This window comes from Bos indicus x Bos taurus, chromosome 21, assembly GCF_003369695.1.
Source record: "Bos indicus x Bos taurus breed Angus x Brahman F1 hybrid chromosome 21, Bos_hybrid_MaternalHap_v2.0, whole genome shotgun sequence".
In the NCBI taxonomy this organism is placed as follows: domain Eukaryota; kingdom Metazoa; phylum Chordata; class Mammalia; order Artiodactyla; family Bovidae; genus Bos; species Bos indicus x Bos taurus.
In genome coordinates, this window is record NC_040096.1 from 64,524,835 (window position 1) to 64,550,442 (window position 25,608).

Sequence of the window (25,608 nt, forward strand, 5' to 3'; positions counted from 1 at the left end):
TATCCAGTGACTTGGTTCTTTGCATCAGGTGGCCAAAATATTATTCCTCATACCAGCCCCCAACTCCTGCACCAGGAAGATGGTTTTATTCTTCTACATCTTTCTAAGAAAACTTCTGGGGCCAGTCAGACTGGGATTTGCGTCCTGCCTGGTGACCCTGAGCCGGGGCTGTACCTCTCCGTGCCTCAGTCCTCCCATCTGTGAAGTGGGCCTGATAACACCGACTCCATAGGGTCCTGTGGGGAAGGGAGCACTCTTTGATGGTGACTTCCAGAGACCTTAACGTTTCCCATTTCTTCTAGTTTCCTTCTAGGGCACCTCCCCTACTTTTGGAAAAAGGATGAGGTTTGTGGCCGCGTGCTCCAAGACGTGTTTTTGGATTGGTGGGTCCTAACTTGGTATTTGTTGCTCCTACCCCAGCCCCCACTGCTCATGGGCCAGCTTCCCCCCACCCCCAGTCCAGCACACACTCCCCTCCCCGGTCCAGGCCATTCTCACCCCCAGTAGTTCCTCTTCTAGGTAGAGAGGCAGGTTCATACAAGGCAGGTTCAGAAGGCAAGCTCTGGGAAGTCCCAGTGGTCCAGTGGTTAAGAGTCTGTGCTTCCAGTGAAGGGGGCATGGGTTCTATACCTAGTTGGGGAACTAAAATCCCATGTGCTATGCGGTATGGCCAAAAAAAAGAAAACGAAGAAGAAGACAAGTTCTGCCTTTAGCCAACTTTGCATGGCTTTAGACCAACCATCAGAAGCTCTCTGAGCTTCAGTTTCTTCATCTGTAAATTGGGTGGGTGTGTGACTGTGTAACAGTCATTGGTGTTTGGGGTGGGCTTTTACATTTCTCAAAGCCATGATATTGCTTGAATCCCAGCACAACCTTTTGGGGCAAAGGAGAAGAGTAGAAACCTTGTTTTCATGGATATGGAAACTGAGGCCAGAGGGGGATGCAATTCAGCAGAGTCGACACCAAGGCAGAACCTAGGCTCCAGAACCTTGAGTGCCCCCCACCCCTGGGACGGGGCACCCTGTTTCTCCAGCTGAGCCCGGTTGATCTGATGATGTTCACATCTCTGGTAGTTGACAGCCTCCTTTGCATCACTTTGGTTTCCAGGGCTAAGAAGTATGGGCCCGTCGTGCGGGTCAATGTCTTCCACAAAACCTCGGTCATCGTCACGAGCCCCGAGTCGGTCAAGGTAGGAAACAGAATGGTTTTGAAGGAGAGCCCCTGGTTGGGGGCATGAAATGCTCCCCCAGGGACTGTGGGAGAGACATTGCAGAGTCACACGGATCTGGGCTGGTTCCCCAGGGATCCCAAAGGGAACAGCATCCTCCTCTCTAACCACCCACCTTCTGTTGGTAGCGGTGGGAGGGGGGGCGCTCCTAAAAGTAGAGCTGTTTGATGTGGACAGTGAGTTATTGTTAGACTCTTCTGGGTTGGGAACTGGTACACATACGTCTAGTTAGTCCACCTCTCTTAGCAGTTCCTTCCTCTGCGAGCTGGGGCTATAACCCCTCTCTTTTAAGGCTCTGATGAGAACGAAATGTTGATCCATTTATTTAACAAACAAAGGATCAAATTTTGCTTCAGCATGAACTTCGGTGTACTTTACAATTATGAACCCATTTAATTGGTAAGGACTCTTTCTGGTCCTCATCTTGGAAGCGAGGAAACGAAAACAGACAGCATTAGTTGGCCTGTAGTATGTGCAGGACCGTGTCTGCCGTGTTGGTACTAAGAATGGCCATCAGATAGTCTACTTGGAAGTTGGCAGAACTGGGCTCTGCCGCCAACTGGCTATGGAACTGTGGACAATGTACTTTATCATTCTGGGCCATCGTTTCCTTGTCTGTCAAATAGAGATGCTGCTGCTCTCGCAGATGGTTATAAGAATGGAGCTGAAATAATGTAATAATGTATGTGAGCTGTCCAGCCCATGCTTGGTGCGCAGGAAGCACTCAGTAAATGACGGTGCTGTTATTCCCCTAGGGGGTACCAAGCTGACTTGTGGGTGCGGCGCTCTGCTTCGAGAGTGGCTGTGGTGATTAAGAAGGATAAGATACAACTCTGTGCCTAGATCACGAGACAAGTGGAATGACCATGATGTCTCTAACAGAATGTTAGAAGTCCTTTTTTTTTAAAAAAAAAAAACCCTCATTGCAAATTCAGACACAGTTTAAGACTTTTAAAAGCATGCTACCAAAAGCCATACACAAGACCTTCATGATGTTCAGTGAGAAAAGAAATTGAAAGATATATATTAATATGATGAGTTACATTGACTAGCATTCAAGTGTTAAACCAACCTTGCATTCCTGGGCATGATACAATTTGTTCCTGGTTACGTGGACACAATTTACACATTTTTTGTTAAGAACTTTTGTTTCTATATTTATTCTTGATCCCTGACTTTGGAATCAGGTTGATAGGCCTCATAAAATGAGTTGGGAGATGTTTGCTTTCCTCTGTTTTTTGAAAGAGTTTATATAGGTGTTGGAGAAGGAAATGGCAACTCACTCCAGTATTCTTGCCTGGAAAATCCCATGGACAGAGGAGCCTGGTAGGCTACAGTCCATGGGGCCCACAAAGGGCGCAACTGAGCAACTTCACTTTAACTTCACTTTAATATAGGTGTAGTGTTATTTCTTCCTTGAATGTTTGCTAGAACTTACCAGTGAAGCCATCTAGGCCTGTCATTTTGTTTAAGGGAAGTGTTTTCTTTAAATTATACAATTTTTAAGATTGATATATGGCCATTTGGATTTTTTATATTTTCTTGAGTTTTGAGTCATTCAGGGAATTTACCTAGTTCTTCTAAATTGTTGAAATTACTGGTATAAAGTTGTCTGCCATATTTTTTTATTATCTTTATCATGTATACTAGCTCTGTGGTGTTGTTCTCTTTTGTTCCTGAGAATAGCAATTTCAGTTTTATCTTCTTGAACAGACTAGCAAGAGGTTTGTTTTTTTTTTTTCCCCCAATCATGTTAGTTTTATTCCTTTAAAGAGTGCTGGACTTCATCAAATTGCCTGAATTCAAATCCTGTGCCCACCATTTACCATGTCTGTGACCTTGGGCCAGTTTTTCATGTAGATGTAAGAAGAGCATAGAAATGCCAGCCACGTCTTAGGGATGATTGGGCGTTAAATCAACAGCAGGATGCCGTTGTGTTCTGGCGCTTGCAGAGCACCTGCTGTGTCCAGGCGCCATTCTCCACACTCTTCATGTGGAGCTAACTCACTCTCACAGCAGCCCTACCAGGCAGGCACTCTCCTGATTCCCATCTTGCGAAATAAGGAAACTGGGGCAGAGGCGGTGAGTAACTCACCTAGGGTCATAGAGTTAGCAAGCGGTAGAGGAAAGATATTTGAGCCCAGATTCAAATTTAAGCCAGCAGAGTCCACAGCCTCAGCTGTCAAACCCTGGGCGGTGCTGCCTCAAAAGCTGTTTGCTAACGTTACTGTTGCCACCATCCTGCTCTTGGTGAGGAATTGGGCCCTTCTTCCAGGAAGCCTTCCTTGACTTCCACGGTTGGGTTGGCACTAACACTGAATCTTTGCTGAGTGCCTCTCCTGTGTCCTAGAAGCCCTCCCACCAGGTTTTCCCCCCTTTCCTATTCTGGTTCCAGAGCAACCCATGCCTTTTCTGGTTTCAGCCACTGTACAAGGTGGTGTGGTGTGGGCTGCTGAGCGTGGGCATTGGAGTGAGGAAGCCCCCGCCCCAACATCATTCCCCAGCTGTGTGACCACAGGAAAAAAAAAACCCCTTCACCCCTCTGTGCCCCGCTTTCCTCATCCCGGAAAGACAGGACTTCTAGAGGAAGTAGGTGAGATCACACGTACGGGTGTTCCCACTGTCGTTGGCACTCAGCTCAGGGTGACTTTTTGGAGGTGTGTTTCACAAGAGCCCAGAAAACTGCTGAGTCCTCTGCAGCCTCTCGTGGGGGCACAAACTCATGTTGCTTTTTTGGGGATATTTAGAAGTTCCTGATGTCAACCAAGTACAACAAGGACTCCAAGATGTACCACGCGATCCAGACTGTGTTTGGCGAGAGGTAGGATTCGAGGGGGTCCCGGGGGGCAGTCTGGGAGAGCCTCTGGCTGCTAGTGGAGGACCTACGGGGTCCAGAATGTTGGATGTAGCGTTCAGTCCCAATACCCCGCTGCCAGGCACACAACAGGGGCATCCGTGGTGGGCACCACTCTTGTCATCAGCAGCTTCCCTGTCCTCCTTTCCCCTCCAGGTGGGAACAGGGGGGTCACTGAGGTTGGGACACACGGTCACCCCATTTCTTATGTATTTGTTATGGTGAATTCACATCACATAAAACCTACTGTCTTAACCACACTGGATTTGGTACGTTCTCCGCGTGCCTAACTGTCACCACTGTCTGGCTCCAGTACATTCTCATTACCCTGAATGGACGGCGAGCTGACCCCGTCAGGCGGTCAGTTCTCATTTCTTCACCCAGTTTCTCACATCAAGCGTCCGTCTCTCTTGCAGGCTGTTTGGCCAAGGCTTGGTGTCCGAATGTGACTATGAGCGCTGGCACAAACAGCGGAGGATCATGGACCTGGCCTTCAGCCGGAGGTGAGTATAGCTGCAGATGGGCCCCAGCGGTGTCCTGGCTGGTTGCTCAGAGGTGGTGCTGGGCTCCCAGCCTGGGTGGGCTTGGAAAAGGTGCATCTTCATTTGAAGGGGCCTCACTTGGGCTGAAGGGAGGGAAGGACACAGCATTACTGATCAGAGAGAGAGAGAGAGAGACAGGCAGGCCCGGGGGTGGGGGGCGGGAGTAGAGAGGCCCCCATGTGGTTTGTGAACGTCAGGAGCTGAATGACCTCAGTGCCTGGAGGTGTGGGGGTCCCTGCCCACCAGCCATTCCCCTAGCTCAGATCTTGTCTCTCCTCATCTGGACTTCTTCATTTATTGTTTTTTTCATTGTTGTTTTCATTTGAGGGTAACTTTCTTTTCTTTTCTGTTTTTAAAATTTTTTATTGGAATATATTTGATTGACATTGTATTAAAGTGGATCGGTTATACATACACACGTATCGACTCTTTTTTAGATTCCTTTCCCATATAGGCTGTTACAGAATATTGAATAATCCACAATCCATATTCAAATTTTGTCATTTGTGTAATGACAGCTATTTTTTCCTTGTCTAGGGTCTAGTCCGGGTTCATGTGTTATATTTAGTTACCGCATCTCTTTAGCCTCCTTTGTTCTAGAACAGTTCTTAGTCTTTCTCTGAATTTCTTGACCTTAAGATTACTGGCCAATTTTGTAGAATTTCCTGCAACCTTGTTTGTCTGCTGTTTCTTGCTCCATAACCCTCAGGTTGTGCTTTTTGGGCAGGAATGGCCCAGGAGTGATGTTGTGTCCTCCTCAGGATGTCGTATCGGGAAGCTTGTATTCATTTGTCCCTTTGCTGGAGATGTTAACTGCTCCCTTGCTTAAGAGCTTCTATTTAGTATGTAATCTGTGTGATGACCACATTAACCTTTTCACTTAGAGTTTTATCCCAGCCTCCTCCCTGGCCTCCGTGCCTCCTGTCTCCCTCCTCTGGTGCATCTACCTCACCACTCTGGGGCGATCCTGCTGACTCAGATCTAACCATACCTGTCCCCTGTCCTGAAGCCTTCAGTGGCTCCCTATGATCTGAAAGATGAGGGTCAGACTTCATTGCCCTCAATCTGCTCCTGAGACCCCGCCAACCTTTGCACCCTCTCTCCTCCAGCTTTCTGGAACTGCTGGGTTCTCTCTGGCATCTCTGCCTTTGTTGCTGCCATCCCCCTGCCCTCTGTGTCACCCTAGGGAATTCCTGTGCCTCGTTTGATACCCAGCTAAGATGTCACTGCTTTGGGGAAGTGTTTCCTGACCCCTAAGACTGAGGTCATGTCTCCGTCATGGCTCCTATCACACCCGCTGCAGTGCTTCTCTTCCAGTGTGCCTCCCTCACTAGATGTCAGGTCCTTAAAGGCAGAAGATGCACCGTGTCACTGGGCCCCTGCACCCAGCCTGGCACCCGGCCCTTCACAAGCCCTCCAGGAACGTCCATAAAGTGAACGAGTGCCTGGAATGGTGTTGGTTTTACTGGAAAGTTGCCAGGAATGATAAAAGGAATAGACTAGGAGGAGGCATTTATTGAATAGATGCTTGTGCTGAGCGCCAGGGTTATGAAGGCCAGCCAAGGTGACAGAGTCCTGCCCTCAGGACGCTTTGAGGTCATCAGAGGACATGGATTCTAATCACATGACTGCTCACAGTGCTCATGACATCATTGTCTTGGTGGACTCTCTCTAGCACACTGAACCTCATGCTTGAACCGCACTTTACATTTTATTAAGTGCTTTTACAGATATTTTTATTTAAATGTTTAAAATTGTGGTAAGATACACATAAGACACATTACCATCTTGTCCATGTTTAGGTGCACAGTTCAGTGGCATTAAGTGTATTCATGTTGTAGTGCGGCCATCACCACTATTTTTATTTCTTATTTTCACAATAAGGTAGTTGTCTAAGTTACATTTTTTTGGAAACACAAAATTCACAAAGTTGTATGAATGAATCTGAATTCACTACTGGGGGTAAAAAAGCAAGAACCACTGGTGAGTTTCATCTCCAGCCATTGTACACAGAGAATATCATTATATACCTTTAATAAAATTGTGAGAGTAAACTGCCAGTTTCTGCTTTTTCAGGTATTAATTTTGCTGAAAGGCCTTGGTCCCAGTCATTCCGTCATAAACAAGGGGTTGGGGCTTTACTGTACAGCTAACGTTCCGGTCTGATATTTTGTACATGCAGTAGCTGTAAGGGATTCAGTACTGGTGTGACAACCGTCCCGGGGACCCAAATAGTCAATTAGAATGTGACTTTTTTTTTTTTTTTAAAGCTTGCAAATTAATCTTGCAAATTAATATATACTTGCAAACCACATAAGTGTTGTGAGAAAAAAAGTCAAGAGTACTTTGGGAGGCATATATTGAGGGCTTCCCTGGTGGCTCAGTCAGTAAAGAATCCACCTGCAATGCAGGAGACCTGGATTCGATCCCTGGGTTGAGAAGATTCCCTGGAAAAGGGAAGGGCAACCCACTCCAGTATTCTTGCCTGGGAAATCCTATGGACAGAGGAGCCTGGTGGGCTACAGCCCATGGGGTCACAAAGAGTTGGACACAGCTGAGTGACTAAACCACCACCACCAACACGCAGGCTTAGGAGACATTTTCCTGAGGATGTGGCATTTGGGTGTCCACCTGGAGAGAAGGCAGATGTTAAGATGCTAGTGGAATGTAGGGGCTGAGGATGGGAGGGGAGAGAGCTCAGGCAGAGGGGACAGCATGTGCAAAGGCCCTGAGACGGGAAGGGGCACTGTGCTTTGGAGGAGATGGAAAGCAGGTGGGAATGAATAAGAGCAGACAGCCTCCTGGGCCCAGGTGAGGGTTTTCCCCTCCCTCTTGAGAGAAACAGGGTGCTTCAGAGCCTTTTAGGTGGGCAAGGATGAGATCAGAGTAGTGCTTTCAATAAAGTCCTGGACCACAGAGAATAAGATATGCAGCTGTCATGGGACGGGGGCAGTAGTAACTACAAGGATGCCAGGACCTGAGCTAGAGCTGGAAACCGGAGTAGAGCTGGCCGATTGGAAACGAAGAACTAATAGTCTTTCCTAACTAAAAAAGTCGCTCTTTTTTTTTTCTCTCTCTCTCTCCCCCACAATTTTCTCTTTTTACTGGTTTTAAAAACCTCTTATTTGGAAATAATTTCAAATTTCTAGATAAGTTTCAAGAATAAGAATAGGAGAGAAAACATTCTTATGCCCTCTACCCAGATTGCTAACATTAAAAATTACTTTTAATTTCAAAAGCAGCACTTTCTCTTTGTAAAAATTCAGAAATATGTAATGTACAAAGGAGCAATCTTCCCTATTTCCAATCCCTCAGGGATACCACTTTTGCGAATCTGGAGTATATCTTTCCATACCTCTTTCTAAACAGTTTGTCAGGCAGACAAGTCAGGTAGCTATCCTGGGGCAGGGGCACTGTGGGTTGAGAGCTCTGGGTCTGAAGACTCATTTCTGTTGGGCACCTTGATTGCTCAAGGACAGAGAGTGAAATGAGATGATTAAAGGCTGAAGATGGTGGCCTGGGTAGGGCAGGTAAGGAGAGTGGGCAGTGTGAGCAGAGAAGTCAGAGGGGAAACCTCCTGGACTCTTGGAGGCCCCAGAGGCCTTTCTTGCCTTCCTCCCCACTGTGCTCTGGAGTTTCTACGTTGCCACGTCTCCTTGGAGTCAGAGTTGAAGGGCCCAGTGCCAGAAAGGGTGCGTGTGGAATCGTTAAAAGAAGCATAAAGGGACATGAGCCATCTTGAGTGGAAGGGGATTGGGAACCCAAAGGCTTAGTTTGATTATTGCAACCCCAACCTGTGAGCTGGGTCTTGTGGGGAGATCAGAAAGGCTGGGGGAGGCCCCCATCACCACTCTGCACACTGTCTCCCTTCAGAGAGGGGACAAAGGATATCTGCAGGTCTGGGCTGGTCCCAGTGGCTGCTGATGACTATGCTGTTTCCCCAGCTCCTTGGTTGGCTTGATGGGAACGTTCAATGAGAAAGCGGAACAGCTGGTGGAGATCCTGGAAGCCCAAGCGGATGGTCAGACCCCTGTGTCCATGCAGGACATGCTGACCTGTGCCACCATGGACATCCTGGCCAAGGTGATGGGCGGATGGCAGGGAGGGCATGGGGCAGGCCACACCAGCAATGGGCTCTTCTTCCCTCCCTTTTCCCTTCCTTGCTTCCTTCCCCTCCCTCCTGTTCCTCCACGTATCAGCCACCCCTTCTCTGGGCTGGGAGGGTCATCTCCTTTATTTCCTTGGATATTCAAAGCAACCGGTAGTGAGATTGGAGCTACTAACTCATTCTCTAGAAATGGACATGAAGAAATGCAGGGATTGGCTCTTGGCTGGTCAGTGGCAGGACCAGGACTGGATCTCAAGTCTGCCTGACTCTCAGCCCAAGCCCACCTCCCCCTTGGCAACCCTCCTCCCCCAATCCCTCCTCCTGCCATGGAGTATGGTTTGGCTTTTCACCCCCCCCCCCCCCGCAAATCCCCCACACCATCTCAGCAGGGACCCAGATAACTTCAAACCCAGGTAAAACATGGAGTGCAGGCATAGTGAGTGAGGCGTTATCACCATTCAAAAATTCACTGGGAGTTTGGATTTAGAATAAACATCCAAGGGAGGCTGCATTTCAGGGGGAACGCATCTTGTCAAGGAAAGAAGCCTAGGTTCCTTGAGTGGCTATTATGTGCCACTTAATCCTATCACATCCCACAGGGTCAGGATTGTCATAGGTTGTAAGGAGTGGATGACACAATGCAGTCAGTGCTTGCCCTGGGTCTTCAATCCTTACATCCCCCATGTGTGACCTCACCCTTCTGTCTCCCCCAGGCAGCTTTTGGGATGGAGACCAGCATGCTGCTGGGTGCCCAGAAGCCTCTGTCTCGGAAAGTGAAACTGATCCTGGAGGGCATCAGCGCATCCCGGAACACTCTGGCGAAGGTACCAGGCATCATGGCTTGTCTTGTCCTCATTTGCTGGAGCAACTCCTCCAGTGATTTTTTTTTCCAGAATGGATTTTGAGTTCTGATATGTCTGAAGTGACTTCTGAATCAGTCAGGATTTGCATGTATCCCCTAAAGTAAAGGCAGAAAATCTAAATAGTTTAAGAAAATTAGGAGTAAGTCTTTTTCTTATGTGAAATGATCGTGAAGCAGGTAACACAGGATGGCAATGATGACTTCACAGTGTCAGATGTTCCTGGATTTTTCTCTTTCTGCTCCAGTGTCTTTAGCATACCACCTCATTGTAATAAGATGGCTGCTGCAGCTCCAGCTATCACTTCCTCGTTCCAGGCATGAAGGAAGAGGAAGGGGGAAAGGTGGTACTGTTACTGAACCAAATTTGAGTCTGCTTGCCTGCACACAGTAAAGCCCATCTTATTGATACTGGGTTGTGGTAAAGGAAAGTGCAGTGTTTATTGCAGGGCACCAAGCAAGGAGTGCTAGTGCCTAAAAAGCCTGAACTCCCCTAAGGCTTTCAGGGAAAGATTTTAAAAGACAGAGTGAGGGAGAGGAGTTGTGGGGTGTGAGATCTTTTCGTGGATATTCTTCTGATTGGCTGGTGGTGAGGTAATCAGGAAGCAACATTATCAAACTTCTGGTTCTGTCTGGTCTGGGGTCTACGTGCTTATGGGCAGCATACTGTTAACTTCCTCCACTGGAGGAAGTATCTGCAAAACAACAAAAGATATGGCTCCGAATATTATCTATAGCCCTTGAGGAGGAACTAAATGTCCTTGACTTCATTTAATGGCTAAACTATTTTTATTTTGTCCTCCTTGGCTGTTTTCCTTTCTTTCTGCATTTTCTCACTTCTCTGATTAAATTTACCCTTTGGAACTTGGGGAAGACCTGGGAGGCTAAAGTTTTCCTATAGACAAGAGGCAGGTGGAGGATGGCAGGGGGCAGGAGGGGTTGGGTTCTGCTCTGGGAAGACCGCATAGGGTCGCACTCAGCTACAGCACTTGAGCTGATTCCCAGACAGATGCCCTCCTGTTCCCTGGGACTTCAGACTCTGTGCTTAGAATCCCCTGATGCCACTGCATCTGTTCAGCAGTTAATTCCACTCCACTTCCCTCTGGCTTCTGTCCACTTTCCGCCTTCAGTGCAATCCTAACTGTATCCATCCTTCAGGAATCTTTAAAAATATATATATATATAGATAGATAGATAGATACATATATATATATATATATAATTTATTTTTGGCTATACCACCCACGACATATGGAACCTTGTTAATAGTTTACTGACCAGAGATCGCGCCCACACCCCCTGCAGCAGAAGAAGCATGGAGTCTTAATCACTGGATCACCAGGGAAGTTTCCCTCAGGAATCCTTTCCTATTTCCCAGTGCTCCGTGGATTTTTTTTAAAATAATTAATTTATTTTTAATTAAAGGACAAGGCTTTACAGTATTGTGTAGGTTTCTGCCAAACATCAACATGAATCAGCCGTAGGTATACACATAACGTCAACATGAATGAGCCATAGGTATACACATGCCTCCTCCCTTTTGAAACTCCCTCCCACCTCCCTCCCCTTCCCACCCCTGAGATTGTTTCAGATCCCTGCTTTGAGTTCCCTGGGTCATACAGCAAATTCCCATTGGCTATCTATTTCACATATGACAAGGTATGTTTCCAGGTTACTCTCTCCATACATCCCATCATCTTCTTCCTCCCCCCACCCCACCCCCAGCACCACCGCCCCTCCCCCAACTCCCCATCTGTCCATAAATCTGTTTTCTATGTCTGTGTCCCCAGGGGTCCCTGGATATTTTAAGGCATCTTTCCCAACATTTCTAGGGATTCAGAGCAGGAAGGGGAAGCCAGTGCTTGGGCTTAGCCCACCGTCTTGATGAAATCTCCTAGCTACTTGATCTTTTCTAGAATGTTCCCAGGTTCTTCTGACTTCCGAGCCTGCTGTGGATCTCTGAAGTCGTTTTGGAGCTGGGGAGGGGCAGGGGAGTGGGGGGTGGGGCGCACTGACAGGGAGCGGGAACTCTCCTGCAGTTTATGCCGGGGAAGTGGAAGCAGCTTCGCGAGACCCGGGAGAGCGTCCGCTTCCTGCGCCAGGTCGGCAAGGAGTGGGTCCAGCGGCGCCGCGAGGCCCTGCAGAGGGGGGAGGACGTGCCGGCCGACATCCTCACGCAGATCCTCAAAGGTGCCGGGGCTCCGCAGGGCCCGGGAGTGGGGCGCGGCGGGGATGCCCCTCCCCCGCCAGGGTGACCCATCACAGGGGACAGGGGACCAGGCTCCCAGGGCCCTGAGAAGCGCCTTGTCTTTCAGCTGAAGAGGGGGCTCAGGACGACGAGATCCTGCTGGACAACTTCGTCACCTTCTTCATCGCTGGTCTGTAGCTTCAGCGGCCACCAAGGGTTCCGAGCTTTGCAGGAACACTGGGGACCATGGACTACCTGACTTGGAGGTGGCCTTAGACAGGCTGAGCAGAGTCCCACTCTGGGGGGCTGGGGTGAGGGGAGGCCCAGGAGGCTCTCTTGGTGGCCCCCCCACCTGGTTGTTGTTCAGCCGCTAAGTTGTGTCCAGCTCTTTGCGAACCCATGGGCTGTGGCCCGCCAGGCCTCCCTCACCATCTCCTGGAGTTTGTCCAAGCTCATGTCCATTGAATCAGTGATGCCATCCAACCATCTCAACCTCTGTCGCCCCCTTCTTCTCCTGCCCTCAATCTTTCCCAGCATCAGGGGCTTTCCCAATGAGTCAGGTGCTTGCATCAGCCACCTGGTTAACTGCTTAACCCACGTGGTTAAGGAGCTGGCAATTGTGAAGTTTTGTGAAGCTCCCTTTGGGGGTTCAGGAGAGCTTAGCCATGTGAATGCAAGGCTCTGTCTTACTCAGAATTTGTGGCAAGGCCTTCGGTAGATTAGCACCAGAAGACACGCTAAGCACGTTGATTCGTTTACTCATCAAATACTTCTTGAGCATTGTTCTTCACCTGAAAACTCCTCCTCACCCTTCAGCGATCCCGCAAGCATCTCTTCCTCAGAGAAGCCCTCAGGGATTGCCCAGACTCATCAGGTCCCAGTTAGAAGCTCTCCATGGTGCCCAGACAGGAGATGTACCCTCTCCAGACCTCAGGACCTGGTGCCCACAGCTTAGGCAGGTCACGAGCCTTGGCCCCAAAAGCCTTGCTGTACTTGAGTCCCAGCTCTGCCCCTCCTGCTGTGTGACCCAAGAGAGACATATTCCTGTCGGCCTCAGCTTGCTCTTCTGCAAAATGGGGACAAATATCCCTCCAGGCCAGGTGAGGCCCAAGGAGGGTTGGAGGAAAGGTCTTCCAGGGTGTGAGAGCTGCATGCACGGGGGCAAAGGCTGGTCCTCTGACTGCACTGGGTGCACCAGGTGCGGAGGTGGACAGCTGTCTCCATATCTGTAGGTCTGGCTCAGCCAAGGGGGAGCAGTGAGGCCTTGAAGTGCCTCTAGGGGCTCGGGGTCTCAGAGGCCCGGTGGGCTGGGCCAGCCGCAGCCCTGTAGGCCACGTGGGGCTGCCACTCTCCTCCTTCCCTGCAGGTCACGAGACTTCCGCCAATCACCTGGCATTCACGGTGATGGAGCTGTCGCGCCAGCCCGAGATCTTAGCGAGGTATGGAGAGGGGAGGTTGGGGGGGGTCCCCTTGAGGTTGGTGAAGGGGGCTGTCTGACCTCTGGTTCCCAGAGGGCCACCTGCTCCTACCTCCCACGGCTGAGCCCCCGGCCCAGTTCAGTGAGTCCTGCTCCCTTCAACCCAGAGTCTTTGCACATGCTGTTCCTACATCTAGAAGCTCCTCTTCCTGCTTTTCTCCTGGAGAACCCCCTTCCCCTCCTTCCCCCTCCCCCTCCCCTCCTTCCCTTTCCCCCTCCCCATCTCCCCTCCCCTCCCCCTCCCCTCCCCTCCCCATCTCCCCTCCCCTCCCCTTCCCTTCTTCCCCCATCTCCCCTTCCCTCCTTCCCCCATCTCCCCTCCCCTCCCCTCCCCATCTCCCCTCCCCTCCCCTTCCCTTCTTCCCCCATCTCCCCTTCCCTCCTTCCCCCATCTCCCCTCCCCTCCCCTCCCCATCTCCCCTCCCCTCCCCTCCCCATCTCCCCTCACCTCCCCTCCCCTCCTTCTCCCATCTTCCCTCCCCTCCCCTCCCCATCTATCCTCCCCTCCCCTCCCCCTCTTCCCCCTCCCCTTCTTCCCCCTCTCTTTCTCCTTCCTCCCTCCTCCCCCTCCCCCCTGCCTACCTTCCCCTTCCCCCCACTCCCTTCCCCCTCCTAAAACCTTTCTGACCCCAAAAGCAGCCACTCTGTTCCGCACCTAGCCTGCCCCCAGCTCAGACATGCACCTTCTCTCGGACCGTCTGCTTTGAGTCTATTTCAGTCATGACACCGGAAGCTCCAGGAGGGCAGGGCCCTGGCTGTGTCCCTCCTGAGAAGTGTGCAGGGCCTGGCCAGGGGCTGGCACTGAGGACTGAGCCGAATTCCAAACCAAGGGCTGAGGGAGCGCTCGTCTTCCGCTGGCGAGACAGAGGCGTGCCTCCCTGGGGAGGTGGCATTTGAGCGGCCGTTGGTTTCCTTAAATACAGACAGTGTCCCTCAAGGACTGGGGCCCAGATGGGCTGAGCCAAACGCCAAGGACAGGCTGGGGGCTGGGAGCTCTGGGGATGTGGGGAAGGGCCCATTAGGGCAACGGTTGTCATGCCCAGCAGAAAGGGCAGACCGAACGATTGCCTGGGAGTCTAAAATAACACATAGGGCTTCCCGGGTGGTGCTAGTGGTAAAGGATCCACCTGCCGAAGGAGGAGATGCAGGAAGCACGGGTTCCATCCCTGGGTAGGGAAGAGCCCCTGGAAAAGGAAATGGCAAGCCACTCCAGTATTCTAGCCTGAAAAAGCTCTGTTTGAATCCCAGTTCAAACAACAGGGTTTGAACTGTGGGGCTGCCTTACATGTGGATTTCTTCCACTAAGTACTGGCCCCAGCACCACACGGTCCCCAGTGGGCTGAGTCCAGAGATGTGGAGCCACGGACATGGAGGACCAATTGTCCAAACTTACACTCAGATTTTTGACTATGCGGAGGGTCGGTGCTCCAACTCCTGTGTTGTGCAAGGGTCAACTGTAGCTTACTGGTGTTTAAAAATACATAATAAAAATATAATTATAAAAATAAATAAAATGAAAATACATAATAGTACTTATTAAAAATTTGGAATAAACAGAAAAGTTTAATTATTACGATAAATCCAGGGACTTCCCTAGCATTCCAGTGTTAAGACTCCACACTCCAGTGCAGAGGGTGTGGGGTCGATCCCTGGTTGGGGCACTAAGATCCCACATGCTGCATGGCATGGGCAAAAAAATCAACAACAGTAAATCCACTTGTGGTGCCCCCATCCGCCCAGCCACAGTTCATGGTTAATTCCTGAATTTCACCGTGTGTACTATCACGACATTGCTCCACATTTCTGCAGCCTCTTCCCAAGTCCATTCATTCTTTTTTTCTTAAACTTTTTTATTTTGTATTGGGCTGTAGCTGATTAACGATGTGGGAGTTTCAGGTGAACAGTGAAGGTGCTCAGTCATACATATACATGTATCCATTCTCCCCCAAACCCCCTCCCCTCTCATTCTTTTTTAAATATTGTGGCTATGTGTGTGTGTCTGTGTGTATCATATATATTATATCACATATATAATAAAGTTTACCATTTAAACTATTTTCAAGTGTGTAGTCCAATGGCATTAAGTACATTCACAGTCAGGCAGCCATCCCCACCATCCATCCCCAGAACATTCCAGCATCCCAAACAGAAACCGTCCCCATTAAGGACTACCTCCCCACTCCCTGCCTCCCTCCCTCCAGCCCCTGGCCACCACCATTCTATTTCCTGTTTCTGTAAGTCTGACTCCTCCAGGTACCTCCTACAAGTGGAATCATACAGCATTTGTCCTTCTTGCTTGGCTTTCACTCAGCATAACGTCCCTGAGGTTCAGCCATGTGGCAGCATGCGGCAGGATGCCCTTCCCCTTAAGTCTGAGTGATACTCCATCGTATGGATGGACCACCTCTTGTCTGTCCATTCATCCATCAGTGGACACTTGGGTTGCTTCCAGCTTTGGGCTATTGTGAATAGTGTTGCTACAGACATCGGTGTGCAAATATCTATTTGAGACCCGACTTCCAGTTGCTTTGGGTATTAAGCACCAAGCACCAAGAGCTGGGATCACCATCACATGGTAATTCTGTGTTTATTTTTTGAGCAGCCTCCGTACCATTTTCCATAGCAGCTGCGCGATTTTACATTCTCATCAACGGTGCACAAGGGTTCTGGTTTCTCCACATCGTCACAACCCCTGTTATTTTCTGCCTCCGGCATGGGTAGGAAGGGGTCCAGGTCCACTTTCACTGGGACATATTGTTTAAAAATGTATTTATTTTTAATTGGGGGACAATTGCTTTACAATACTGTGTACGTTTCTGCCATACATCAACGTGAATCAGTCGTAGGAATACATATGTCCCCTCCTTCCTGAACCTCTCTCCCACCTCGCACCCCACCCCACCCCCTCTAGGTAGTCACAGAGCACTGGGTTTGAGCTCCCTGCATGGTACGGCAAATTCCCACTGGCTGTACGTTTTGCACACAATAACGTGTATGTTTCAACGCTACCCTCTCTATTCGTCCCGCCCTCTCCTCCCCCACTGTGTGTACAAGTCGTTCTCTATGTCTGTATCTCTGTTGCTGCCCTGCAAATAGGTTCATCAGTACCTTCGTTCTAGACTCCATGTGTATGTGCTAATATTTGATAGTTGTTTTTCTCCTTCTGACTTACTTCCCTCTGTATAACAGGCTCTACAGTGTGCATCCCAAGGCTGGTACCTGTATCGTTCACTCTGCCGTTTCCAGCTGCTTTGAGCTTAGCTAAAATAGGCCTCTTTGTGCTTTTTTTTTTTTTTTTCAAGGTGTAAAGAAAATTCAGCTTGCATTTCATAAGGATGGTATCAAATTTATATATTTGAGAGAATGGGATTCTGAGAATAATTCTCATTATAAAGAATTTATAATCCTGAGAGAATGGGCGTCAATATAATATTAAGTCTCCCAAACAAAGATATGGAATTTATTTTTTATTTTTTTATTTTTTTTAAAGATATAGAATTTAATCTCCATTTATGCAATAGGCATCTTTGTGCAAAGCCCCTGTTCTGAGGTGGTTTGCCTCCTGCAGCCGATTCCAAGCAGCGCACAATGATGGGTGAATGTTTTGAGGGCCGGAAACATAGTTCCCAACTACTTGGACCTCTGGGTTGGGATGTGGCGGTTCCTCCAAGAACAGGGCCCGGGGGGCAGTGTGTGCAGCGGAGGGGGCCCCAGGCCTCTCTTGTCATGCTTCCTGCCATGCCCCCTCTTAACACTTAGGTGGAGACCTCTCCCCTTGGAGACGAACTTGTCTTTGTCTGACCGACAGGCTGCAGGCCGAGGTGGACGAGGTCATTGGGTCCAAGAGGCACCTTGACTGCGAGGACCTGGGGAGACTGCAGTACCTGTCTCAGGTGTGGGGGTGGGAGAGAAGCTCCCGGGCAGAGGTGGGTGATTCACTGACCAGGCCTGCTGCCTCCCTGGACCCTGTAGGACAGGGATTCTCCAGTATCCTGGCACCTGAAAATCCCCTGGGAGATTAAAGAACCTCCCTGTGTCCAGGCTGCTGCAGAAGGATATTAAGCCACTGGGGGCGTGGCTAGGGCTTCCCAGGTGATCCCAATATGGAAATCAACTCATTAGTCAAAGGTGCTGTGTTTGGGTTTCCCAAGGAGTCTGGGTTCCAAAAGTCTTAGACTTTCCACCAGGGGGCCAGTCTCGGCCAGCAGAGTCCCATCCAGTCCCTGACATAGCACAGGGGGAGGCCTTCCTCCAGCTGCCCTGGGTCCTCGGAATGGTGGGGGCCCTGGTTCAGGGGGAGGCCTGGCTCCTGGCCTGGTGGCTTTGCTCAACCCCCTCCCCGGGCCTCAGTTTCCCCTTCTGTCCCACGAGGGGTTGGACATGGAGATGAGGCTAACCTTACAGGGGCTGGGGACCCAGTCTGGCTGTGGGAACACGCCCAGCGCCATGGATGGGAGCAGAGAAGGGTCTGGGACATGCTTGTGGCACTTTCTGTGGGGGTTTTCCTGACATCTGTCTCTCATTATCTGCCCATGCGGTGTCTGCAGGTCCTCAAAGAGTCGCTGAGGCTGTACCCGCCTGCGTGGGGCACCTTCCGTCTGCTGGAGGAGGAGACCTTGATTGACGGGGTCCGAGTCCCCGGCAACACGCCGCTCTTGGTGCGTGGGGCCCTGCCTGCGCACCCCCGAGCGGCCGGCTCGGGGTGTCCTCTGAGGTCAGGGGCTTCTCCCTGGCCACCCTGTGCCTTCTCACTTGGGTCTAACTGTAACCCTGTGATGTGCTTTCTCTCCCGCCACACTGTCCAGCGTGAGATTACAGGGGATGCTTTTACAAGGAGAGGCCTCATTTACAGCTGAGGCTGCTGAGGCTCAGAGAGGTCGGGTTACTTTCCTGAGGTCACACAGCTAGCAAGGGGCAGATACGGGGATGTGCCCAGTTCCTGAGCTGGCCCCAACTTGCCCCAGTTCCTTTTCTGCCCACAGCTCCTCCTCCCACTAAGGCTGACTTTTCTCCCCCTGGTGGCCTTTTTGTTTCTCTGGCTGTTTCCTCATTCATTCATTCAGGCTCCATTCATGCACAATGACCTCCATAAACTCACTACCCCTCCCCGCCAAAAAACTAGAACGTAACCAGCTGTGTATACACGGCTCTCCTGGTTCCCCCCAGAAGCTGTCACTCTCCCGAATTCTTTGCTTGACACCTGCTCACCTTCATGTGTGTGTGTGTGTGTGTACCCACACAATAGTATGCTCTCGGACTTGCTTTCTGACTCAGCACAATGTCCATTAAGATTGTGTAGATTTCCACGTGTGCTGTCCGTCTTCACTGCCCTGTAACATGGCATCGGTCATTCTGGATTGCTCGGTGCTGTGCTGAGTTGTTTCACTTGTCTCTGACCCTTTGTGACCCCAGGGACCATAGCCCGCCAGAGCCCTCTGTCCATGGGATTCTCCAGGGAAGAATACTGGAGTGGGTTGCCATTTCCTTCTCCAGGGGATCTTCCTGACCCAGGGATCAAACCCAGGTCTCTTAGGTCTCCTGCACTGGGAGGCGGGTTCTTTACCTGGGAAGCACCATATTGGATTAAGGGCCCCAGTGACCTCATTTTCACTTAATTACCTCTTTAAAGAGCTTATCTCTAAATACAGTCACATTCTGAAGTTAACTTCAGCATATGAATTTTACGGGCACACGGTTCAGCCCAAATAGGACCCAGTTTTATTTTCACAAAGAAGAATGATGTGTCCCACCTGTTGAGCGGCTCCCCCAGCCCCAGGGCCCGGCCACAGTCTCCCCTGCACACACCAAAGCTTCAGCCATGCATGCTTCTTTATCCTGTTTATCTGCGCTTTTTAAAAAACTACCAGCTACTGCAATGACCATCTATCTTCAGAATGCCCTTACATCTGGCAGGGCAAGGACCCGGGGCTGACTCTCAACCCCCGTGTCCAACCTGAACCCCGTGACCCTGAGTGGGCAGACCCAGGCTCCAACCCCAGCCCTGCTCCCGCTGGCTGAGTCTTCTCAGGCAAGACGCTGAACTTCCAGGCCTCAGTACCATCCGGGCAACATGGGGATGCTGATACCCGAGTCAATAGGATAATGTACATCCTCTGCCTGGCAAAACTCCCTGGCACATAGTGGGCACCTTTTGCTGCCCCCAGATCCCTCCCCGTCTTACACTCCCACTCCAGCCCTGGCAGCCCTGGACCCACACAGAGAAGAGCAGCGAAGACTTGGGAGAGACACTTTGTGCAGAGGCCAGTACCCAGGGCCCAGGGCCGGGGCACAGAGCAACAGCCCCAGTCAGGAGGCACCAGGTGTGCAGGTGAAAGACTGCTGGGGGTCGGTGGCATCCCGACCCCCACTCCACTGAAGCGAGTCTTGTGTTGAAGACAAATTTGATTAATAACAGCTCTCAGAAGGATGGCCTTGCCGCAGACCTGAGCTCGCATCTCGTTTTGGCCACTTACTTGCCAGGTGACTTCAGGCATGTCATGAACCTCTGAGCCTCAGTTTCCTCATCTGTAAAATAGGGATAATTGTGGCTCCCCGCACAGGGTAAAGCCAAGCGTGGGATGATGTAGCGTGCCCAGCTGGTTGGTGACACATTGGGCTGCCCTCTTTCTTCCTCTTAGACACTTTTCAGGGGCCAGCGGAACCCCACCCTAGTCCAGATGGGCGGGTCGGGAGGTGGATGGGGTGGTGGGGAGTTGAGGAGGGGGTACTCGGCTCCGAGTCTCCCCACTGGGTGACTGCAGCAGGTGGGGGAGGTGCGAGGGGACCTACCCTTGGACCCAGAGACAAGCGGACCCTCTGCCCGGCAGTTCAGCACCTACGTCATGGGGCGGATGGACACATACTTTGAGGACCCTCTGACTTTCAACCCGGATCGCTTCGGCCCCAAAGCACCCAAGTAAGTCTGTCTTCAAGCTGTGGGCGAGTGGGGGCCTGGTGGGAGGACGGCCCCAGCGGCCTCTGGTCTGAGCTGCCGTGACCACTGATCACTGCGAGGGAGCTGGGAGCCCCACTCTGCCCCCATTTAGAGGGAGGAAATCACAGCTCAGAGGTTAGGTAATTTGCCCAAGGAGGCACAGCCAGCAAGGACTCAGACTGGTTTTAAAGCGTGTGCTTATAACCAGGCCCTTATACTGGAAAGCCCTGTGATTTGGGCAAGTGGCCGAGCTTTCCCCAGCCTGGATGATCCTATCTGAGAAATGGGAATACCAACAGCTCTCTCGAGAGTGACCGCTTTTAAGTACCACAGCTCTGATGGGGCCTGAGTCCAAACCCAGACTTTCCGGACCCAGACATGTGACCGGCTGAGTAAGTGGACCGAGTGACGTAGGACCTTGGGGGAGTGGCTTTGCCTCTCTGAGCCTCAATTCCTCCATCTGTGAAATGGGACCAATCACAGCTCCTTCTGGAAGGCTCAGTGGAGGATGAAATGAGAAAACGCTGATCCAGAGCTCAACAGAGTCAGCGGTGATGTCTTTAGCGTGGTCAAAAGCAGCCCCGGCCCAAAGCCGTCATCACAGGGGTGGCCTTGTCACGACTGTGGCCTCCTGACACCTCCCTCCTGTTCGCAGGCCCAAGTTCACCTACTTCCCCTTCTCCCTGGGACCCCGCTCCTGCATCGGGCAGCAGTTTGCTCAGGTAGGAGGCCAGCTGCGGGGTTTCGACCCAGAGGTGACCGCGGGGTGACGTCTGGTCTGGGAAGCACTTCAGAGCCCCCTGCTGTTCCAGGGTCCCCGGGGTTGGGGGCCCAGGCAGCCATGGCGCCTCGCTCCCTCATCCACGCCGCTGACTCACCCTCCCCGCCCCCTGCGTGCACAGATGGAGGTGAAGGTGGTCATGGCCAAGCTGCTGCAGAGGCTGGAGTTCCGGCTGGTGCCCGGGCAGCGATTCGGGCTGCAGGAGCAGGCCACGCTCAAGCCACTGGACCCTGTGCTGTGCACGCTGCAGCCCCGGGGCTGGCAGCCGGCGCCCCCGCCCCCGCCCTGCTGAGGGGCCCAGGCAGGACCACACTTCTTGGCCAGGGCTCTGGACACCCTGCTCCCCCACCCCCATCCCCAGGAGCACCCTCCATGCTGGCTCCCAGCGGGCCCTCGGCCCTCCACTGCCTGCTTCACCCCCTCGGAGCTCCTCCTCCCTGCTAACCCCGCCACCACCCCCACCAGCCCCTACCTAACCCCCAGCTGCCACCCAGATGTGCTGTTGTCTCTCTCCCTTCCCCCCTCCCCCCGCCCCCGCCTCTTTGCACAGACCACTCCCTCTGCCAGACACCCTAACTCTTGCTTACTCCCTAAAGCCCTCTTCAGGTGTCACCTCTTCCAGGAAGCCCTCCTGCCATCCCCCGGCTGGGCCAGGGGCCCCTCCTCTGTGCTCCCCCGCCCCCATCACCTGTGCTACCTCTAACACCACACTGACCACACTGTATCATGAGTGTCCTTTGACGTGACCGACTGCCCTGCCAGGCTCCGAGTGCCTCGAGGGCAGGGCCTGGCATGTGATTCATCTCTGAGCCCCCTGTGCCCACCCAGGGCCTGGCACAGTCGATGCTCAATAAATAAATATGTGTTGACTGCAAAAATGAATGGCCAGACTAGGCCAGGGCACTCTGGCCTCCATTTTCTCATCTGTAAAATGGGGGCCATGTTGAGACTGATCTCTCTGAGGGCTGACATACCTCTGGAAGCTGCCCCCGGAGACGCCCAGATGATGCCACATCGGGAGAAGACCGCCCAGTTTCCCAGGCGGTTTTAGTAGAAGCCCGTTCCCTTGTGTGGAAGACTGTGCTCCGGGGGTGAAGTTGGGACTGTGGGCAGTGTTGAGAGCTTGAATTGAGGGGTTCGGGGGCCCCGGGGCCTTTGTGGTCTAGTCTACTCCCAATAAGGCCATGGACACCCCAGAGGGCCTCCGACAGGCTGGAACCCCCAGGACCTCTCTTGGGGGCAGCCTGGTGCAGCTAAGCAGGAATGCCCACTGCACCCTCTGCATCTCTTGGCACAGGGCTGCCCCTCCCGACCTCTGGGGCCCAGGCAGTGAGACTGCAACCCTCATGGCAGTGGGCAGGTAAAGAAATTTCCCCTTCCTGCTCAGGGCCAAGGGGTGGCCAAGGGGCAGGAAAACCTGGCCCCACCGTGTCCTCTGGGCCTGTCCAAGGAAAGGGCCACCCCCATTTTCTCCTTCAGCACTTGGGAGTTTGTCTAGGAAAAAGAAGCTGCCCCCGGACTTCCCTGGTGGTAGAGTGGATAAGAATCCGCCTGCCAGTGCAGGGGACACAGGTTCGATCCCTGGTCTGGGATGATTCTGCATGCTGCGGAGCAGCTAAGCCCGGGCACCACAACTACTGAGCCTATCGTCTAGAGCCCGTGCTCTGCAACGAGAGAAGCCCCACAGTCAGAAGCCTCTGACTGTGTGCTGCCTCTAGAGAGTAGTCCCCACTCTCCTCAACTAGAAAAAGCCCACACACAGCAGTGAAGAACCCCACAAACTAAAACACCAGAAATAAGTTAACTAATTAAAAAAAGAAAGAAAGAAACTGTCCTGGGCCCCCTGCCTGGGGTACGTGTCCCAGACAGATTCCCGCCCCCACCCGTCACTATACCCGGGAGGGTGTGGATTTGGGGTGTCCTTGCTGTACGTCTGCTCCTCAACCCTTGCTGCAGTCTTGAATAATGGCTCCCAGGGATCTTCCCATTTAGCAGATGAGAAAACTGAGGCTCGGGGGCGGCAGTGACCTGCCCGGCACAGGTGGGTGCTCTGCACTGGGATAGAGCCGCTGGACATGGGAACCCACAGTAAGAGCGGCTGCACCTGCGCCTCTGGGCATGGCGTTGGACCTCCGGGTGCGGCTGTAGCTGCAGATTCCTTGCTGAGTGAGGGTCCTATGCTCTCCCAGCCCCCTGCCAGACCCGAGCTCTAAGTTGGGCCCTTATCAAGCTACACACTACCCCCTCAGTTTCCATCTACCTGCTTTGGGGTGGGGGTCAGGGGGAAGGCCAGAACCTTCTGTGTCAGCTGGACCAGCCTATGGGGTGGAGACCAGAAACTTTTCTTTTTAAGTGCCCCCCATCAGGAGATCCAACCTTCCCTCGTGGCTCAGCTGGTAAAGAATCCGCCTGCAATGAGGGAGACCTGGGTTTGGTCCCTGGGTTGGGAAGATCCCCTGGAGAAGGGAAAGGCTACCCACTCCAGTATTCTGGTCTGGAGAATTCCATGGACTGTATAGTCCATGGGGTCACAAAGAGTCGGACACAACTGAGCGACTTTCACTTCACAGGAGTCCCCAGGGTGCGCAGGGCTGGTACCAGCCCCTGGAGCCCAGGCAAGATGGACACGATTAAGACCAAGGTCCTGCAGCCGGACCTCCTGGGGTCAAATGCTACCCCATCTGTCACTGGTTATGGGGCTTGGCCCCCAGTCTCCCTATCATAAGGGAGGACAGATAATATTACCCACATCCTAAGGTTGGTGGGAGAGTTAAGAGCGTCCTCCGAGGATGGTGCCCGGCACAGAGTCTTCCACAGTGGGCCATGGCTGAACACCCAACCGCGGCGGCATCTTGACTGCTGTTCCCTCAGTGCAGTTCCCAGAAGGGACGCATGGTGGCGCCCCGGCGCAGCGCTCGGATCCGCGTCCGGCCCCCGGCCGTGTGGACGATGCCTCTCCGCCGCTCCGAGGGTCCCGAGGTCCGAAGGGCGAGGCACTAGAGGCGACGCCAGCAAGCCCAGCCTCCCGAAGGAGGGGTCAGGGCGAGAGGGTGCGACGCTGGCCAGCCCCGCCCCCCCCCCCACCCCACCCCGTCCCCGGTCAGGCGCGGGTGGTCTGGGGCCTCCAGTGACCCTGGGATGGCGGTGGGGAGGCGGGCATCGCGGTCCCCATTTCAGAACCGGGGCCACTGAGACGGGAGAAGGTCGGGCTGGTGGGGCGGCCGGGGCGCTGCCACGCGTGGGGGTGCGGCGATCACTCGGTGCCTCCATCTTCCCTCTCCTGTGGGGAGGCCTGGGTCTGGCGGGGGCGATGCTGGCAGGCCCGCGGTGGGACGAACTGGGCCGTCTGGACTCACCCAAAAAGGGTCCGGGGGTGGGGAAGGTGGGGGAGAGAAACGCGTGAAGCTGAGTCTGGGGTCAAGCTGTTTGCTGCCGCCGCACCAGGTGGCTCTGGTCCCCTCCCTGCCCTGCTGTTCCTTCCCGCAGGACAGCGGGCAGCGACGGTCCTTTCTCAGCTCGCCGCCTCTCTGTCAACCTGGACAAGGTGCGATGGGTCTACACGCTCACGCTCAGGACGCTTCCAGCCTGCCCACTCACCCGAGCGCCCCTGATTCCCCAGTGCTGAGCTGCTGCAACACCCCGACTGCATTTTATGCTCCCTGGACATCATCTCCCTGTGTCCTCCCCACCCCCAAGGGTCTGGAGACTTGCGGGGGGCGGTGGGGGGGGGAGGGACCCCCGGGGTGTCTCTGGCCAGGCCAAGGGGGAAGTGGCCTCGGGAGCCTTGTCTGCAGGTGTGGCTCCGCCCAGCTGCAGCCGGGTGGTAGGTGTTTTTTGTCTGAATGCTGGGCCAGGTGGGTGCTGGCGTGGAGTTGCCGGGCAGGGCCTTGGTGGAAGCCCACGTGGGTGGCCAGAGGACCACAGCAAGCTGCCCAGCCGGGAAGGCACTGGGTGGGGTTCCTGGTGGTCTCGGCCAAGCAGGCCTGCTGTCCTCTACCCTGGTCCAGGGTCAGGGAGGTCCAGGCGGAGGGACCCCACAAACAGTGTGGGCGATCACAAGAGGGGCTGGCCGCCTGCAGGTGGCCTCAGGGCAGGGGCCAGAGGGGACTCAAGCTGGGGCTTGGTTCTGCGTCGCACGGTCCTGCGTCGCACTCCGCTGCACGGATGCTTGCTCTCCTCTGAGGCGAGAATCCTGCGTCTTCAGGGGGCTTCCTGACCAGTGTCTGACCCCAAGGAGGGTCTCGACCCCCTAAATGCGTATCTGCCCAGACCTTACCCTGGGCTCCAGACAGTCTCGGACATCTCTGGCTGGATGTCCAAAAATAAGTCTGGCCAGGGGAGAGACAGACACTGGGGGTATTTCTGGCAGGCGACAGGAGACTTACCCAGGAGGGTCATTTCTCTGAATCAGGGAAACCGTAGGGACGGATGGTCTGGAGCTTTAAAAACGCTCATTTCTCCCAGAACATGGTTCTCCCTCACTTATCTCCGGAGGAAACCATGGTTACCTTCCTGGTCTTGCCCAGCTTAGGCAGCCTTGGCTGGGGAGCTGGACCCGGCCAGTCATGCAGAGTGGTCACCCCCAGGGTGGGGGCCCTGAGGTCTCTGCGGAGGACAGGGACCAGTGGAGGCCTGAG

The 25,608-nt window shown here is 53.0% G+C and overlaps 1 protein-coding gene across 1 annotated transcript in view; it reads left to right on the forward strand.

Annotated features, from left to right (window-relative positions):
* Positions 1 to 21,853, forward strand: part of LOC113879479 (cholesterol 24-hydroxylase) — a 28,545-nt gene extending 6,692 nt beyond the window's left edge. Inside the window, exons 2-15 of the mRNA XM_027520959.1 lie at positions 303 to 383; positions 1,108 to 1,189; positions 3,976 to 4,049; positions 4,499 to 4,585; positions 8,569 to 8,707; positions 9,446 to 9,556; positions 11,631 to 11,781; positions 11,907 to 11,969; positions 13,146 to 13,218; positions 17,065 to 17,149; positions 17,804 to 17,914; positions 20,084 to 20,172; positions 20,846 to 20,912; positions 21,093 to 21,853. Of these exons, the coding sequence (XP_027376760.1) occupies positions 303 to 383; positions 1,108 to 1,189; positions 3,976 to 4,049; positions 4,499 to 4,585; positions 8,569 to 8,707; positions 9,446 to 9,556; positions 11,631 to 11,781; positions 11,907 to 11,969; positions 13,146 to 13,218; positions 17,065 to 17,149; positions 17,804 to 17,914; positions 20,084 to 20,172; positions 20,846 to 20,912; positions 21,093 to 21,263 (1,384 nt within the window). The 3' untranslated portion in view covers positions 21,264 to 21,853. The remainder of the gene's footprint in view (positions 1 to 302; positions 384 to 1,107; positions 1,190 to 3,975; positions 4,050 to 4,498; positions 4,586 to 8,568; positions 8,708 to 9,445; positions 9,557 to 11,630; positions 11,782 to 11,906; positions 11,970 to 13,145; positions 13,219 to 17,064; positions 17,150 to 17,803; positions 17,915 to 20,083; positions 20,173 to 20,845; positions 20,913 to 21,092) is intronic.
* The last annotated feature ends 3,755 nt before the right edge of the window (positions 21,854 to 25,608 follow it).